The sequence below is a fragment of the Odontomachus brunneus genome, unplaced genomic scaffold, assembly GCF_010583005.1.
Source record: "Odontomachus brunneus isolate Ranch 3 - 2012 unplaced genomic scaffold, Obru_v1 Obru_scaffold_051, whole genome shotgun sequence".
Classification (NCBI taxonomy): Eukaryota; Metazoa; Arthropoda; class Insecta; order Hymenoptera; family Formicidae; genus Odontomachus; species Odontomachus brunneus.
Window position 1 is genome coordinate 1683158 of NW_022639501.1, and position 18489 is coordinate 1701646.

Here is an 18489-nt window from a genome sequence, read left to right on the forward strand (position 1 = left end):
GAGAGAGAGAGAGAGAGAGAGAGAGAGAGAGAGAGAGAGAGGTTAGGTTTCTCGACGACGGTGCGTACGACGATCGGGAAGCCCATGTCGTGGCACGTCACCGTCGTTGTCACTGTCGTCATCATCATTATCGTCGACGTCCATGACGTCGTGGTAATCCCCACGGGCACATCGTCGCGCTTACCTTCTTGACGCCTCGGTAGACGTAGACGTAGAGCTCCTTGCCGAAGTTGAAGCACATTCGATCACCAAGGCCCTGCGCGCCCGTAGGGTCCGCTGGATCCGGCAGCGTGACGAACGACACCCTGACGGACGCGCTGCCTTGGCTGTTGGTGTAGCCGACCCGGTTCGGTCTCGAGTACTCCGACAGAGTCATCAGTTTGTACGTGCCTTCCCGCGTGACGAATTGTGTTTTCAGGTCCTCCTTCCCTCCTCCGTCCAACTGCACAGCCATCTTACCACCAGCAGCGGCGCGACGGAGGAGCTCATCAGACACGGGAGAATCGTTCGTAGGCCGCGATCTTCCCTAGTCCACCGCCGATGATACACCCGCGGATACCGCGCCGCCGTCCGACCAACCGACCGACCGACCAACCAACCAACCAACCAACTAACCACAACCGACCGACCGACTGTCTGTCCGATCGCCTCTTTCGCTGTCTCGCGTGCGACTCCCTCCGCAGCTCGTGTACGTTCTCGGCAGGCAAGTAGCTTGACGCGCGCGAACCAGGAAGGCAGGCTTCGTCGGGCGCCGGCTTCCTACGGCCACGATCGTCGCGGCCACCGGACCCGTGCGAAAAACCGCCGAACGTCGAGTACTGTCTTTTGCGACTCGCCGCCGGCTGCTTGGCTGGGCTGACTCCCCCTTCTCCGCCCCTGTTCTGCCTCCTCCTCCTCCTCCTCCTCCTCCTCCTTGCCACCTCCTCGGTCTCTGACTCGCTTGTTCTCTCTCTTTCTCTCCTTCTCTCTCTTAGCTCCGTAGTGCGAGAGTGGCGAGAAGCACCTGAAGTACTACAATGAAACCGTCTGTGTGTGATGTGCGTTTACCGAGCGGCGGCAGCAGCTTGCGCTGTCAAGATCGCGTCGGGATCGCGTTGGCGCCCCACGCAATCGAGGCGTCGCTGTGTTCTCTGCTGTCGGGCTTGTTCTTTTTGGTTCAACTGGTGCTGCATCGGGAAGTTTGTTTCTTTCCTATATAACGCTAAGTTACACACACGTCTCATTCTAAATTCCACACAGCCTGGTTCAACTAAAAGAAGGAAGAAAACTATTCACTTTGGCAGAACTGATTTGTCTCGTCGCATTTTGGCCCATTCTGTTCCTCACGAACACTCACGAGTCTCGCAAGCTTCGAGTGCTTCGTTCACGTGGATAGTATGACTGATAGGAGATATTGTGACCACGAAGAGGTGTGTCTTCTCAGAAGAAATACTGCACTCCGTTTTCCTCGAAAGCCTGGAAATGTTCAAACATTCAGTTGCGATGTTCGACGCGCGTTTTCGAAGCGTACTTCTATACAGAACTGGCTGTGTCGCTTGCGCGCGCGTGATAGTTAACCGTCCGTCTCGACGCGACGGCCCGCGAGCTTCGTCGGAGACCGGATATTTTGTAAACAACCGAGCAAAGGGTCAATTAATTTCAACCGCTCTTTCCTGCTTCCCGTGCGCGCCCCTTTCCTTCCGCGTTGCTGCGACGTTCCTCGTCGACTCATTGCTCTCTCTCTTTTTTTTTCTCTCTCTCTCTCTCTCTCTCTCTCTCTCTTCGAGTTTACCTTCCCATTCAAACAGTAACATCACATCAATATTATATTAAATCAATATTCTATTATCAATATTAAATTTCTCACAACGTTGCAACTTATATAACACACGCGTGTTATACTGATATTTACATTGTTGAATGGAAAGTTATAAGAATGATGTGTTACGCAATTGATAGTTGCACTGGACACTGACCTGGTGGCCGAGTTTTTTTGCTTACATCCACTCTCCTGCCTTCTTCAAGAAGACAGCCAGTCTTCTGTTTTTACTCTGTCTCGTGCTTTTGGATGAACAGAAGATCACAACAAAAGTTTAGTAATATGATATTTGCAAGAAAGGCAATCGGTCTAACAACGCGCGGACAACGTCGTAACTGATACCGCTAACGTCAATTAACCCTAACTATATTACAGTCGTTGCTATTATTATTATTTCGTGCGTTTTATTGTTCTGAGTCATGTAACTTTTCATAAATAAACGCATAAACGTAATGGGTAGTTAGTGTGCTCCAACGCGCTCCGTGCTCAGCGATACATCGATATTGAGGGATACATCGATACATCGCTATCGAAGGGTACATCGATACATCGAAAGGCGCCATCTCGAGGCTGTCGATCGCCGCCATGCAATTCCGTTCCGAGGACGAACATGACGCGGCAAGGCGATCTCGTGAAGCCGTCCGGTATATTTCGCGACATCGACTCGCTAAGTGTGAATCTCGCGGGAATTTCGCCCGTGGACGATCGCGTCGGGAGTCCTGAATGTAAGTCTCGTATGTTTGTCGAATTTCACACATGTATAACGTAGTTGGACAGCCGCTGAAAGTGAACACTCGAAACGTCTCGCGAAACGGTTAACCGAGCGAAGTCCAATCGCTTCGAGTATCTCAGGCACTGCGGTCAGTCAATCGAAAGTACAAAAAGTATCATGACACAACGGCTCGACTTCGAGCTGTCGCATGTTTCTCGCGGTTTCGGCTCGCCGGGAACGAGTGTCGTGCGCGCGAATGATCGTAGCCAGGAGTGCCGACAGTGAGTTTCGCGACAAAGTTATGACAAAGTGTCATTTGAACAATCACGGAAAGTGTCATTTGAACAATCTCGTGGAATAGGCTCTCGTTGAGAGCGCCGAGAGCCAAGTGTCATTTGTTTGCCGCTATTCACTCACTGAGGGAAAATTTGTAAGTTGATGAAACAAGTTGTGCAACCGTTAATAATTCAATAATAATGCGATTGTTAATACAGCAGATGTAATTCGATATTTGCGATTTTTACGTCTCAAATTGTATGCTTTGACTTTCTACTGAATATAACGGCCTGACCTGAACATTCCTTTATCGCTGAAAGTACTTTTAAAGGCAGCTTATGAATTTTCTGATTGATCACGAGTCGTTTTACAGACATTTTTGGCGATAAAAGAGAACACAGAATGTGTTCTCTGAATTAATTTTACATCGAGTATCGTATTGCCTGAAGCTGAAAATTATGATGAGACTGACATAATACAAGACATGACGGTTATTATAGATTTTAGATAAATATTAGAGATCGTTTTCTCACGATACATATATTGGTAACATCTATATTTTAAATAGAATTGTTATTTCCATCGAGTAATATACTAGGTTTCATCAATGTCAATTGAACTTTAACTTGAATTTAAACTCTACTTAAACAAAAACTTAAACTCAGGTTAAAGTCTAATCAATGTTGAGCCGAGTATCAAACAGTAAAAGAAAACAGTGAATCTATTCGTTCTTGATGAACTTTTTGAACTGTGCACACTGATGCAATAAATTAGAGAGAGACAAGTATATAATGGCTGCGTTCACTTTGAACGCTCACGTGCTATAAGCGTCATTTTATCTTTATCATTTATTATATGCAAAAGGTTTCAGGTATTTATTGTTTAACTCTAACTTATTAATACTAGTGTGAATTCAGACAGTTTTTCGAAAGAGAACAGGCCCAGTGATTAGTAGATTGGTTCGTTTTATGCACTTTCTGCACTTTCATTCCGCATGTAAGCTCAGCGCAACATAACCTTGTTCTTTTCGAGCGGTGGATGTACAAAAGCGAGAGAGTACATTCGAAGAGAAAGACCTTATGCGAGATATCAAATGTAAATGCAACTCGACTGAAAAGAAGAATGATAAGAAGTGATATCGTATCTCAAAGCGACATATCTATCGTGAAAAGGAAGAGGTACCGAGTGTAAAAACAATAATAGAAGCACGTGATTGATCGCCTTTCTCAGCTGAACAAATTGGTAAAACGTAAGTTCAAAGATTGACAATTTAATCCAGAAGTATAATAGTAAATTTATATTATTCTTCAACTAACGGTTCTTATTTTAGCGGTGTAAGCGGTATTTGATGACAACGTGTTTGTATAGACTCGACTAATTAAATCACTTCGATGGGGGGAGGAAAACGTCCGGTCCGCGGTGGCAAAAGGAAATTCGACGGACGCAACAAGCGTCCGCCGAAACCGAAAAAAGGTAAATTCAACCTTAGGACATCGTCTTACATCAAAGAGCGTGAGGCAAGGAATGAGGAGCTTGAGGCCCGCAGGCAAATAGCAGAGCAGGAGGCAGCAAGAGCGCGTCTCTCTCAAATTTCAGAATATGACAGTTCTGAGCCTGAAGATCCTATGGAATCCCTGTTAGCAACGTTTCCAGGTTATAAGAAGCCACAGGCAATCAGTTCAGAAAGTGAAAGTTCTGATGAAGTATCCAATGCAGAGGATATAGTTGAAAGTGATATCGTTGAAGAAGAGGTTGGCGAAGAATCTGGAACAACTGATGAAGAATCTAGAACAACTGATGAAGAATCTTCCCCTAATAAGAGAACAAAGAAATCAAGAAAAAGGAAACAAAAAGAAAATGAGGAAGAAAACAAGATTGAGGTTCAAGTGAAAGAAGATGATGAAGAGGATATCGAGACTGCTCAAGAGGACGCTGGTTACCTAAAAGACCCGTTCTCTGTACATCTGCGCAATGACTTGGACGATAAACTTTACAGCGCAGTGAGTGTAACACCACAGATCATAGAAACAACAAAGTTGTCGTGGCCTAAACTTGGAAATCTAGTATGTGAGATCCCAAAACCTAATGTGGACAATGATACAAATAAGGAGATAGCGACCAAGCTGTTGGACGAAAATAAGCAGTATGCGAGTTATGGTAGAATCCCAAGTTTGATCAAAGTTGTTGATTGGAATAAATTGCATGTGAAGACGCAGATTCACAATAATATTACTAAAGCTAATCACAACAAAGAAGATACTAAGGACAACACGGAAATTAAACCTTCCACATCTTTGACTCCTCTTCAGCGGGAATTGTTTTCGATAATAAATAATTATCAGGATTTATATTATCCAGAGAGAAACTTCTCAAATGCCAACCAGATACGCTTTGTGTATTGCTTACATGCAATCAATCATGTATTAAAGACTAGAACAAAAATACTGCATCATAATGCAAAGCTAGCAAAGTTTGATGGATCGACCCCAGATGAGTACAGAGATCAAGGCATAGTGAGGCCCAAGGTGCTCATAATAGTGCCATTCAGACATTCTTGCTTGAAAATAGTCGAAATGTTGATCTCAATTTTAATTGGGGAGGACAAAGGTGGCTCGGTTATGAACAAACTACGATTCAAGGAGGATTTTACTGGGAATGAGTTGGCGATACCGAAGAAAAATCCTAAACCGAAGGATTACGAGCTGACTTTCCAGGGTAACATTGACGACACGTTCAATATAGGCATAGCCATCACAAAGAAGACGCTCAAGTTGTACAGCAAATTCTACTCCTCCGACATTATAATTGCCTCGCCGTTGGCACTCAGACGATTGATAGGGGCGGAAGGTGAAGCCGAGAGAGACTACGATTTCTTGGCGTCCATAGAACTGCTGATCATGGACCAGGTTGAGTTGATTACCATGCAAAATTGGGATCATCTGCACCACATCTTGAAGCATCTGAACCTGCAGCCCAAAAAGATGCATGACACCGATATTTTTCGTCTGAGAACCTGGTGCCTGAACGGTTGGACCAAGTACTATAGGCAGACGTTGATCTTTTCCGGCATGGAGTTGCCGCACATAAACGGGGCGTTGAGGAAAACTTGCTTTAATTATGCGGGCAGAGTTAGAGTGGTGAATCCAGTGGAGCCGGGCTCGATTTGCGACGTGGACGTCACGATTCCGCAAGCATTCTACAAATTCGACGCGTCCGATCGTGTGCAGGCTATAAACGGCAGGATGGAGTTCTTCCTGAAAGAGGTGCTGCCGGAATATAAGGATTCCTTGTACAAGAATCATACGTTGATCTTCGTGCCGTCCTATTACGACTTCGTCTCGTTGCGTTACTACATGATGAAGGAGGATCTGAGCTTCGCGCAGATATGCGAGTACACGGAAGATGCGAAAGTCGCCAAAGCGAGAGACATGTTCTTCCACAGCGATGTGCACTTCCTACTTTACACGGAGCGCTTTCACTTTCATCGCAGACCTAGGATAAAAGGTATCCGACACCTCATATTCTATCAGCTGCCCATCTTTCCACAATTCTACAGTGAGATGTGCAATCTGATGTCGGCGGATTATCAGAATCCGCGTGGTGGTTCCAAGTATAATATGTCAGTAGCTGTCATATACAACAAGTTCGATTGCTACGAGCTTGCTAGAGTTGTGGGTGAGAAAAAGGCTATTAAAATGATCAATTCGGAATTGAAGTATCATAAACTCACGTGCTCGAGCACGTGACGAAGTGTAAGTGCTTAGATGAAAATTAAAGAACGTGAAAATTAAAGAACTTTGACATTCAACTTTTATCCATGAATTTTTTCCATCAGTTTAGAGCTGATATTCTTTTTTATATATATAAAAAAAGAAGTAAGTTTTGAATTTTAGGCACATAATAGATTTCAGATACTTCAAAGGGAACGACGAGTTACCTAGATTTTATGTATACTAGAACACCACATAGCGCGCGCCACTTTAGTCTTTTTGTTATACTATTTACAATTTATATTACAATAATCATTTTTACAAATTATATTCCCAGCAAACACAATGTTACATATAACATACATGTTAGTTGTAATTTTCTATTACAATAAATATCAAATTTATATGACGCGAACAACACAACCTGATCTGTCACCGCGGCTGACAGCTGCAAGAGGCACGAATTCAACTGCGACGGGATCGAGACAATCGAGACGGTCGAGACGGCCAATTAGCGTCGCGGAAAAGAGGCTTCACCCTCTTCGATATATTCGAGATTTAGTTAACACGCACTTTTTCTGATAGGATATAAGTAAACATCTGTAAATGAAAATATAAATCATATACTTGTGCCAATTTTGATTTTATTCGCCCATTCGATAAAAAATATAGTTTATAAATGTTACAATGCGTAATTCTATGAATAAAAAAAAATCTATGATACAGCCACTAAACGTATATGAGACAGTCATTAGGCGAATTTTAGTGGCAATATAATAAATGTCTCTTTCTCACACTCTGTTAAAAATACTACGCGTGCGATATGTCCTACATATATCATTAGTAATTATAAATGAAATAAAAAATATACAAACTAATATTTTCTATCTTGGCTATCAACGTCGCGATGATCACAACGAAAATCTATATATTAAATGAAAATTTGCACACAAAATGACATTTATAATCTCTAGATGGTATCACATAATGACAACACAAAATTAAGTTTTACATCAATTTGTAACATTTTGTTTTGCACACAAGAAGTACGCGTTTTGCTTTTCAGTTCTATCACTATATTAATGTTGATTTTTACATCTTATATACTATTGCGATAGTACTTTTTATGTAATATTGTAATATTACAAATTCATAAATTAGTCAGAAAGTGTCTAGATTATACTCGTTTCAGAGATTAGGCTCTATAAGATTTCTCTCATTTTGTTCGTTCTCATTTAGGAAAATTGTCGATAGTTGTAACGTCCTATCGATAGTTGGCCGTAAAGTGGAAGAATATCTTCTCTATAGACGACTACATTAGTAGATATTAATGCTCTATCGATGATTACTAGTTCAGTTTCTTTGCATTTCATCACGCTCGGCACACAGCGAAAAGTCTGACTTGGTTACGTGACGTTCTCATCGTCGCCGTCGTTCACGATGCTAGTGAAATTGTTGCGATAATCCTGCACCATTGGCATTGACGTGAACTCCACGAATGTCGTTTCCTCGACGTCAGTACTTTCTGTCAGGATTTCCCAAAGACCTCTCTGTTGTTGCGTGGTCGATAAATCCAACTGTTCCAATTGATTATTGTCTATTGTCGTAGATCTGGCCGTCATCTTTTCTATCTGTGTCTCTGTAAGGAAGAATAACGTTGAATCATTAGTCGAATGATGATAATTATGCAGAGGTATAGATAATATAACGTCATATAGAAAAATTATATTACACAAATTAAGATAAAAGTACCAATGTTTGTAATTAATCGTAAACATTCTTATTGTTTTGGTCTTTAAATACAAATATTTAAGCTTTCAACATATAAAATATGTATATACATGTATTGAATATATATATTATGTTAAAAATTTAAATATTTGTATTTATATAGGCCACGCACTGAGAAAGAAATACTTAAAAATTTATTTGTGTGGGATATAAAGTTTACTCACAAAAATAAATTTAATTTTACAGAAATAAACTTTATATACCACAAATAAATTTTACAGTATTTTTTTCTCAGTACAAACCAATAAGAGTGTCCGGATTTGGTATATGTCCGGGAGAATTGATAGTTTTATCTTACACTTGAATTTAATATTCAAGATCTTATACTGAATTTTGCGAAAGCGCGTGTGCAAAATTTCACTTTACAGAAGTTAATATCGCGCATTGCATTCGACGTTTGTTTCTTTGTGAAATTTCTATCACTATAAATCTCTCATAAATTCCGCGCTTTTGCCAAAGCATCGCACTATTGCAGCATGGCGCTTTAAAGCTTCACGGGGCATTAAACTCTGGAATTGATTTTCCATTAGGAGACCGTTACAACGGCGGTAATGCGGAAAATTGTAATTAGGTCGTTGGTGTCTTTCCGATGAAACACGTCGATCGCGCTGTTACCATTCGAGATCGGGGATATCGTGAGCGAGTCGTGGAAGGACTTGGTGCAGTCCGGCTTGTCGAGCCTCATCATCCTGACCGACTGGTCCTTGGGGTTCCAGACGAAGGTGTAGTACAAGGAGAGCAGTATCGCTGCCTTGCTGACGAATATGACGTAGGCGACCACCGTCAGCACTCGCACCAGCTTCTGCTTGTGCTTCGTCTCGTATAGCTTGTCCTTACGCTCGTCGCCGGCGAAGCGGACCTCGTTGACCGCTGACGCTTTGTTCTCGCGGTTACCCAGGGTTCGACTGATGCTCGCCATTACGTTGTGTGCGCTCATCTTCCGCGGCAATTGCATCCTCGACGTGAGATCACGTCTCACGTCGCGGCCCGGTCGATGAGACCATCATCATTCTTCGGGCAAATCTCGAGCCGAGAAGATGGACGTTGGAAAAGGGATCGTTCTGGGCTTTTCTTCGACGCTGAAAAGCAAATCTACATTCGTGATGTTGGTCCAGAACGCTCGAGTCGTCCAGTCCAGCTTTCGGGAATCGTAGCTACTCTCCTTTGGCAGAGTTTCCGATCGTTTCCAGTATCTACGAAGTTGAGTATCGATTCATTTGGACGAAGGGGATGGATTCGTTCTCACATAAACGTTAGATATCACCTCGAATCTTTGATCAGACTTCTTTCACATGAGCTTAAAAAATCGGGCTTTTTTCCCTGACATGGACTAACGCGGGCTGATTTTAATCCCGAACGTAGTCGTGTTTAAATCAGCACGTAAAATATTTGAACATTGAGCGCATTACACATTAGCATTATAATTTATTGCTAATGAATCACACAAAGTGCGCGCGCGCATACGTACACACATTCTCTCTCTCTTTCTCTCTCTCCCAGTCTCTCTCAGCCTTTGAATTCGATCTCGTCGATCTTCGCACTTTTTAACTCTGATCGTTGTCGTTTGGATGTTGTTTGGCCACCATCGCGAGAGACGTTGCAAAGACGCGACAGGGCGTGTCGGCCTCACCTGATACGAGCTTCACCCACAAGCTGCAGAATACGCAGAGAAAGCTGGCTCGCGCGATGCAGGAATCGATAGATCTCTTCTTCTTCCTCTCCCTTTCTTTCTCTCTCTCTTTCTCTGTCTCTCTCTTTCTCCCTAGACTCTTTCGTCTTTTCCACGCAACCAACACGCACGTTTCTCCGGCTATTTCTGCATGCGGTTCTCGCGGATGCCCGTATCGCGCGCTGTCGCGGCTGCGAAAAACAGCCACCTCAGCTGCACGATGGAATGTTCAGTGCGCAAACTCTAGAACCTTGACCCGCCGAGCTTTTCGCCTTCCTCGTGTCGAAAGAACTTATAAGCGCGAAAGGATACGCGGGGTCGTTACACTTGCGTGGAGATCGTGGCTCTGTTTTATGTCACTTTATTTGTTTACATTTTTTGTACTTTAAACGAAAGAAAAAAATATATGCCATGAATATAGATGCATATATACGTATTTTGTGGAAGATGAAGGAAAGAGAGAAAACTGTATATTGAAAAAGAAGATATTTGAAAATTTATTTGTGGAACAATTTCACAGAAATAAACTTCATATCTCACAAATAAATTTTCAAGTACTCTTTTCGCAGTATAAATAGGAGGCTAAGGAGAGCAGTTGAAAAGGACACGTGAGTCGACGAATGAAAATAAATTTTCATCACAAAGGCAACCATCAAATTGAATTCTGGTGTTCGCCAAAGTGCCTATCGCACTTTCGTCTCGCGTCCGGGTCTCGTGTTAGTCTACAGATTTTCTTCTTCTACTTTTCCTCAAGGAATAATAACGTAGACTTCGGCGTAACTGTGTCATGCATAGGAGAATCCTCTTTCTAAGGTCTACTGGTCAAAGAGACGTTTCGAGGGTGCGAATGTAAATTAGAGAAGCCGAGTGGAATGTTTGAGCGGTAATATATAGCGTGGCCTCTCGCGAAATGGAATTAAGCGTAACGAGAGTCGAATGGAGGGTAAGGCGAGCTACTAAGCAATTTCGTGTCGAGAATGGATGGACTTGTCGCAGCTTCGTCGCTCCACTTGTCCCATAAAAGAAGACGCGCCTTTGTTTTAGTAGCGACGGAGCGTCGGGTTTTAGCCCGTCGATCTTTTCCTCAGCAAACAAGACGCACTGTTCGATCGGAAGACATGCTCTCGGTGTAAGTTTCGGGAGAAACTTGACCGGGAGAACGCGGACCTTGAGAATGTTTTGAGAGGCTTTGGGATATTATGCTTGAGCTGTCCCCGTCGTGATTCCGTGCGGATCAACTTTTCACGACGAGAAATTGAGCGAAAATAGCGGCTCGCGCTTTCCACACGCGCTGCTGCCCTTCCGACAGATACAGGATACACGTCTGCATTGAGGAGTAATAATATTGAAAAGTTATCGGATCTTGGGTGTGATGTAACGCGCAGAGGAAGCCATAATAGATCGACGTGACCCTGTTTCACTTATTACACAAACGGCGCGGATAATCATCGCGCGCCGGATCCATCGACTTATTTCTAAGGCTTTAATCATTGCTCTCCATCGTGTCCGTTGAGAATGCTCTTTTATTTCTCCGACTGAGAGCAGACATGATACAAAGTAAGATCAATTCCCGGACACGTACCTAATCCTGGACATTCTTGTTGTTTTGGTCTTTAAATACGAATATTTAGAGAATGTTCAGGGTAGGAGGTTGGGTTGTTATTTTTACCTTGCTCATTCGATCGGAGACTATGTACACTGACAGAAAAAATGTCTAAATTTAGCAAATATTTGATGCGCATTAACGACATGTTCGCTCTTATACTAATATAAAATATTTTTCTCTAAGAACATATAATTGTCTTGAACCCGAATCGAAATTTTGGTCCTTTGTTAAACCTTGAATTCTATTACGCAGTAAGAGCTAAGTTAGCAAAGTAGGTTCAATTCTAATGATACAATTTACTCCTACGTTGATCCTGATGATATTTGAAATTTTCTTTTTTACTTTTTTAGTGCTAAAATAAGTGTTGTATTATAATAGAATTAATAGTAAGACTGAAAGTAGAGTTAAAATTTTGACTCAAGGTTAAAAAGAATCAAAAGAGATTGATGTAGGTTTCAGAATATTAAAATAAGTGTTAAATGGAACAGTAAGATTGAAAGTAGAATCGAAATTTCGTGAAACCTTAACTTTTCACAGAACCCGAGTCGAAATTTTGATCCTATGTTGAACTAAGATAGCAAAGTAGATTTAATTCTAATGATATAATTTACTCCTACTTTGACCCTGATGATGTCTGAAATTTCCGCTTTCGCTTTCTTTAACGTCAAAGTAGGTTGTTTAATAGTAGGATCTTAGGAAGCAAAGTAGATTCAGTTGCGAATCTCTATTGAAGCTTTAGCTTCTACATAGAATATATGTATTTTATAGAAATATTTAAAAAATTTAATAATTCAAAAAATTTAATAATTAAAAAATTTAATAAATAACGAAACAGAAACATCAAATAGCATACAAAATATACATTTTATTTGTTGCATATATTTTAGACACTATCAGAGTCAAAGTAGGAGTAAATTATATCATTAGAATATTAAACCTACTTTGCTATCTTAGCTCCTACTGCGATGTAGAATTCAAGATTCAACATAAGTTCAAAATTTCGACTCGGAAATTTGTGTCAATACCGTCAAAATTTTGACAAGGTATAGTTAAAGGTTAAAAAAAGAAGTTAATGAGTATCAATATCGTCAACCTAGACTATAAACCGTCTAAGTAGGCGCAAACTATTCTTAACCTGTTCACTGGTAAGCATACATATATGTGTAGGAAAAAAAGTGCCACAACTGGTAATCACATATATATGTGTTCGCTGTATATCTCCGCCAGTTTTAAACGGATTTGCATGAAACTTGCTACCCTCATGTTTTTTGGATCGCTGATTAAGAATCCGAGATCAAATTTGAGAAATTTAAAATGACGGATCCAATATGACGGCTTTAAGTGAGACTAACTTTGATATTCCATTATAGATACGGAACAAACTCAGTATGATATTCGGTATGATTCCATAGATAATTCGTTCCCTAACAGCACAAATTGACGTTCAGGAGACGTCCAAATGTTCTGAGAACGTCCTGGGGACGTTTCTACATCCTCAGGAAATCTGTGGGACGTCCCCAAGAGATATTGTGCTGTATGGGTTATTAGCTAGTAAAATATTATGAATTTTACATTATAAATTATAAAATGAAACAATATAAAAATATATTCAGAATTGACTTTAGAGAAAATTTGACCCTGGAAATATAATGAACGATATAAAGGATATAAATATAAATATAAATATAAATATAAATATAAATATAAAGGATATTAATTGTGGGTGCATAGAGTAAAAGTAAAAGTGTCCCGGTAACGGGACAAATTTGACCTCGAATTCGTAATCAGTTACCCAGAAAACCCCTTATTAAATAAACTTTCATGTAAAATGCAGAATTTTTTGTTCTTACTAGTTTTGACACGAAACGTTGGTTCCGAGTTCATCAGTGAACCGGTTAAGAGCGTCAAAGTAGCATCAAAATTTCGACTCGGGAAGCAATTCCATTTAAAGATAAAGGAATTTAGATTTAAGTAAATGCGTTATTTTAATCCCACTAAATAAATATTTGCTATTTCTTAGATATTTTTCTCTCAGTGTATGAAAATAAAAATGAAAATAAAAATCTGCTCCACCATCTTCTCGACCAAGCCGAGATAAATTCTTCAGAGGCAAATCAACCGCGCGCATATCCGGGAACTTCAGACAGGAAACAATCGAGGCTATTTGTTAGATTTCTGTGAATTTGTTGAAACGTGTTGCCTCGCGCAGCTCCGTGCGAAGAGCACCGAGCTGCACTTTGATGGAAATAACGAAAGGGAATAAACTCCGACAGATGTTCCGGCGAAGACTGACGCGAGGATTCGACCTTTCGTCTCGAGTTTCAAGATTAGCGTCCGCCCTGCACGGGCACGCGCTGCCAAAGAGGTAGTTTAAATTGCTCCATTCACCTCGCTATCCAATCGCATCAATAACAATCTCCGAAAATCACCGAGATCGAGAAAACGAGAGTTTGTTAAGCGGGTCCGTTCGCTCGTAATGGACTCGCTGGTCCGCGATTTGGAGCGCGGTATCGTGCCGACAACGCATGCCGAGGGCAAAGCGCGCGGATGACGTGGTGCCTATTGTATAATCACACCAGCACGATCCGTAGTTATGCTTCGGGATAAACACGAGCGCAGTCGGCGAGGCTGGCGGAAACTCCCGCGGATATTCTCTCACCTTCGGAATTTCGCGGCAATTTCGCGGCGTACGTCGGTTTTACGGCCGGGTCGTCTGGCGGCTGATGAAGTCTCAGATCGTCGAATCTCGACCCACCGGACGAGTCGATCGATACTCTATCGCGCGTGATCCGCTCGGTCCGGCAGCTCGTGCAATACTCGTCGTCGTCGGGACAATTTCGCCCGGAGCAATTGACGCTGTTGTTCAGCGACGGGCGGTCCTCCGGGGTGGCGACTTCAGGTGGAACCAAGTCTTGCCGAGTCTCGTTGTCGATTACTCGGCGATCGGCGGAACCTCTCTGTCGCTTCGTCGTCTCACTCTGGCCGCGAGAATCGCTGTTCCATCGCATCGTGGCGTCATGATTGCTTCGCGAGCCGCTGGATTCGTTCACGGCAATGGTGTGTGATCCAACGACGTGGGTTTCTTCACCAGAATGCCGAGCTTCATTCCTGGCGATCGGCTCGGCGAGTGTCCTGCTGAAACGCCCAGTCTGCTTAGGTTTAGCATCAGAAGTAGTCGTGGATCTCGGTGTCGAGGACAGCGGATCTGCGACGGGTGACGAGCTGGAGAAGTCAGTGAGTTTCCGGTATAGACCGGTAACTTGATTCTCTCTCGCCGATACTTTCCCGTGTGGCGTTTTGCTTGAATTCCCGTTGGGATTCAGCAGCATCCTCTTTGCTCCTTTCGCTTCGAGGGGCGAATGATCGTCGGACTCGCTGCTGGAAGTCGCTCCGTGCGACAAATGACTCGTCTGATTGCTCTGGCTGTCCCGTAGGCTTTTCATGAGCGAGTACTTGAGTTTCAGTCGTATCGCGTTCAGTATTTCCCGCTGGGACGTCGAGAATCCTTGAGAGGCCTCGTCGGACCCGACGGAGACGCCGTCAGGCGCGTCGTGCGCGATGCGGCCAAGAAAAGGTCCGCTCTTATACATGCGATTAGCGGGCGCGTTCTCCGTGAGCAAGTTTCGCTCTTTCAGATGATCCGCTTCCTCCAAGTTAGGCTCGCCGATGAGGAACTCCACCTGCGGATCTGCTCGCAGACGGCCTCTCTCGATCAGTCTCGGATTTGGCGGCTCCCACAGGAATATGTAATAGGCGCTCAATAGAATACCCACGAAACTTACGGAGAACAGATAAGCCATCACGGTGACCACGCGGATGATCTTCTTGGACCCGCGATTCTCGTAGATATCCGCGTTTGGATCCTTCGCAGGCGCCTCCAACGCGGGGCCGTCCTGCGGCCCTACCTCGCCGCTACTCTCCTCCTTGCTCATCGTCGGCACGCGTACGATCGACTTCTCCGGGGTGTCAATGCGAAGATCGCGGACGTTCCTCGATTATTCTTGACTCCGCATTCTTGCGCATACCGACGCGGCAAAGCGTCCTTCTCTCGGCGAGTTGCTCGTCGCACCTGGCCTCTCCTGGACTTTCCTCTCGGGGATCAGTCGGCGATTCTTCAATGACGGTTTAACGGAATTCTCGACAGTTTTCGTCGACTGCCATCAGTGTTAGTGTTCGCGTCCGTAGAAAGAGGGAAAGGGAGAAGGAGAGAGCGGATTTGTTAGCCGCTGCTTGTTGGATCGCTCTTCGTCCTTCTCGCGCCTAACTCGCCTTTTTTTAGCGGCTTCCGTTTGTTGTCGCGAGCACCCACGCGAGGTGCCGATGTGCGAAAAGAGACGGTTGACCGGCCGATCGAGGGCAAACGTTCCGGCAGCGATAACACGCGAGACTGCAAGCTCCTCGGTGGCGCGCCGCGGACAAGCTCGACGGCGATTCACCACGTGTTTATTCGCGCGCAAGCGTCCTCGCAAGCCGGCGGCCACATGGCTCGAGCTTGCACCGTGTCCCAATGACAATATCTTAGTATCTTCAGTATCTTAGCCGGAATCAAGGAACTTTTCAAGGTTCTTCTTCTACGAGCGATCTCGTGAAAGGTTCCTCGATTCAGTCGTCTCGATAATTTGATCGGTGCGGTATCATGACCGTATATTAAGAGAAATTGTCCGATAAAAGATTAACAAACGGATATTTCTGTTCAAAATACCGATGAATTTTTGTATCCGGTCAGGAAACATTCGATGAAAAATATCGGTTCATAATTTTTTGATCGATTTATCTGATAAAATGCTATTATAATTGGAAGTATCAAATAAAATTTAGTCGGATTTCCTGATCGGATATAAAAATTGATCAGAATTTGATCGGAAATATCTGTTTAATTTTCTATCGGATAATTTCACTCAATGTACGCAACAGTGACGGCACATCTCGGCATGAAAAAAATACGCGCACATAAGTATTGTCAGACTGCAGCAACTTCCAAGAGATGCTTTTAAGGCCTCTTTGTCCTCGCCGTGGCCATTTTGATTAATGATCTCAGAAAGCGTAAGCTCAAAATTCTCGTGGAACATTGAAATAACCCGCTATGTTCACAAAATGACACTGCTCGATTGAGCACATTTGCAAAATATCCCAAAAACTTCCCTCCATTCTAACGATCAAATAAATAGCCGCAAAATTCACGTGACAGAATCACGAGAAAAGGTGGACTAAGGAGAAAGGCTTGCGTGTCACGTCAATTTTTTTATTATTATTTATCGATTGTTAGAATAAAGTTTTTGGGGTAAATATGTGCTCAATCGATTCCAAGAGTCACTTTAAGGACATGTCTATGTATTTCAATGTATTTCGCAAGAATTTTGGACACGCGTTTTCTCGTTTCTGACCTCATTAATAGAGAATTCTTGAGACATCCTAAAGACGTTTTTTAAACGTCGTTTCGAAGTCTATTTAGGTTCCTATTATCTGTTACCGTCCGCGGCGACAGAGGAAGCCGTAAACGAGCAGTGTCTTTTACTCGAGGCTCTAATGAGTTTACACAATTCACACCGTAGTTTCACAAGACAGAACGCGATTTTCATTCTTTTCATAAAAAAGGAACGTGATCTTATTCTTTTTAATGAATAAAAAGAATGTGATCTTGTTCTATTTCTTTCTTACAATTACTTTTCTATCCTGGAAACACACGTATGCGTAGACTCGCGTATCATTCCGGGAAAGGAGGATTGCGCATTGCAGTCTTGAGATAGAGACAATAGCTCGAGGCTAATGATTTATGCTGTAACTCTTCCACGTGGAACATAACCGCCGACGAAATAAAAGCAAATTGAGACGTGTGACCAAACTCATTATGTCGGAACGTCAATAAACGAGCTGTGATTTTACGGTGAACTTTTTACGACGCCGGATCTAGGAGCGAAAACGAGCGCGATCGAGATTTATGTCGCGACCACGAGAAACATCACTCGTTGCTTCCGGTGTATATTTTCGCAGCGGGCGCTTTGATTAATGCCTGTGCATACACAGAAACGTGGCATTCGCCACGAGTGAACTATAAAACCGTCGCTTCATTATCTTGCAGATCTCCGCATTTTTCCTCGCTCGATTACGCAATTGTGTGTCTTCTGCGTCCCGCCAATTTTGCAACAATATGAAGATTTGAGCTTCCTCTGAATCCTGATGAAGTCAATCAGAATTAATCAGGATCAATCAACTCAGCTGGAAGATCTGTTTGCGTGCGAAATGAAAAAGACTGTTTTGATAAAACAATTCGTTGTTATTTCAATCGAAACGAGTATCTCTTGACATTCTCATGATTATCATATTACGCAAACTAAATTTTTCTTGCAATATCCTCTAATTACCTGCGATCGTAAGACACAAGGTAAAAATAGTTAGATCATGATCTAGCTATTTTTACCTTGTGTCTTACGATCGTAGGTAATTAGAGGATATTGCAAGGAAAATTTAGTTCGCGTAATATGATAATATTCGAGGAAGACCGTCCCCTAACAGCACAAATATCCAGGAGACGTCCAGAGTACGTCCTGAGAATGTTCTGAGAACGTCCTGGGAACGTTTCTACGTTCTTAAGACATCTGTGGGACGTCCTCAGGAGATTTTGTGCTGTACGGGTCGATACTGGCGGTACAACGTTGTCATATTATTTTCTAAATTTTTTGGAGTAAAAAGTGGCGGTATTTTTACTCGAGACGATAGTGAAAATACTGCCACTCGTAATCGCAAGAGTAAATGTTCCGCTCAAAATTAGAGTGGATTTTGACTCCATACGAACGGATGTTTCAATCGATCGGAGTGAATATGTTCCTCTGGTGCAACGCATCAAATTCGCTCTTTAGTTTTCAATGAAAATATTCACTCAACGATTCAGAGTGGATAATTCACTTTATAGGAGCGAAAGATGACTCG

General features: G+C 42.8%; 3 protein-coding genes across 6 annotated transcripts in view; 1 reads left to right on the top strand and 2 right to left on the bottom strand.

Annotated features, from left to right (window-relative positions):
• Positions 1 to 871, bottom strand: part of LOC116845410 (WD repeat-containing protein 20) — a 12732-nt gene extending 11861 nt beyond the window's left edge. For 2 of the 4 annotated variants that reach the window (XM_032818068.1, XM_032818069.1), the window contains exon 1: positions 185 to 870. In XM_032818068.1, coding sequence (XP_032673959.1) covers positions 185 to 454 — 270 coding nt within the window. In that variant the 5' untranslated portion in view covers positions 455 to 870. Of the gene's footprint in view, positions 1 to 184 lie in introns of all 4 variants that reach the window. The other 2 variants (XM_032818070.1, XM_032818067.1) reach the window with 2 other exon arrangements.
• Positions 872 to 3810: 2939 nt separating this feature from the next.
• Positions 3811 to 6842, top strand: LOC116845409 (digestive organ expansion factor homolog). The gene is made up of 2 exons (XM_032818066.1): positions 3811 to 4035; positions 4117 to 6842. The coding sequence occupies exon 2, from the start codon at positions 4178 to 4180 to the stop codon at positions 6530 to 6532; it is 2355 nt and encodes a 784-aa protein (XP_032673957.1). The 5' UTR covers positions 3811 to 4035; positions 4117 to 4177; the 3' UTR covers positions 6533 to 6842.
• Positions 6843 to 7093: 251 nt separating this feature from the next.
• Positions 7094 to 15950, bottom strand: LOC116845411. The gene is made up of 2 exons (XM_032818072.1): positions 14222 to 15950; positions 7094 to 8135 (listed from the first exon to the last, which is right to left on the bottom strand). Exons 1-2 carry the CDS (start codon positions 15492 to 15494, stop codon positions 7903 to 7905), a joined length of 1506 nt encoding a protein of 501 aa, XP_032673963.1. The 5' UTR covers positions 15495 to 15950; the 3' UTR covers positions 7094 to 7902.
• Positions 15951 to 18489: the final 2539 nt, after the last annotated feature.

Excerpts from the sequence above, each read along its gene's own strand:
- LOC116845409 (XM_032818066.1), top strand. The coding sequence starts at position 4,178 with ATGGGGGGAGGAAAACGTCCGGTCCGCGGTGGCAAAAGGAAATTCGAC.
- LOC116845411 (XM_032818072.1), bottom strand. The coding sequence starts at position 15,494 with ATGAGCAAGGAGGAGAGTAGCGGCGAGGTAGGGCCGCAGGACGGCCCC. Across the intron at positions 8,136-14,221 it reads ATTGCCGCGAAATTCCGAAG|AGACACAGATAGAAAAGATG; the intron begins GTGAGAGAATAT and ends TCTTCCTTACAG.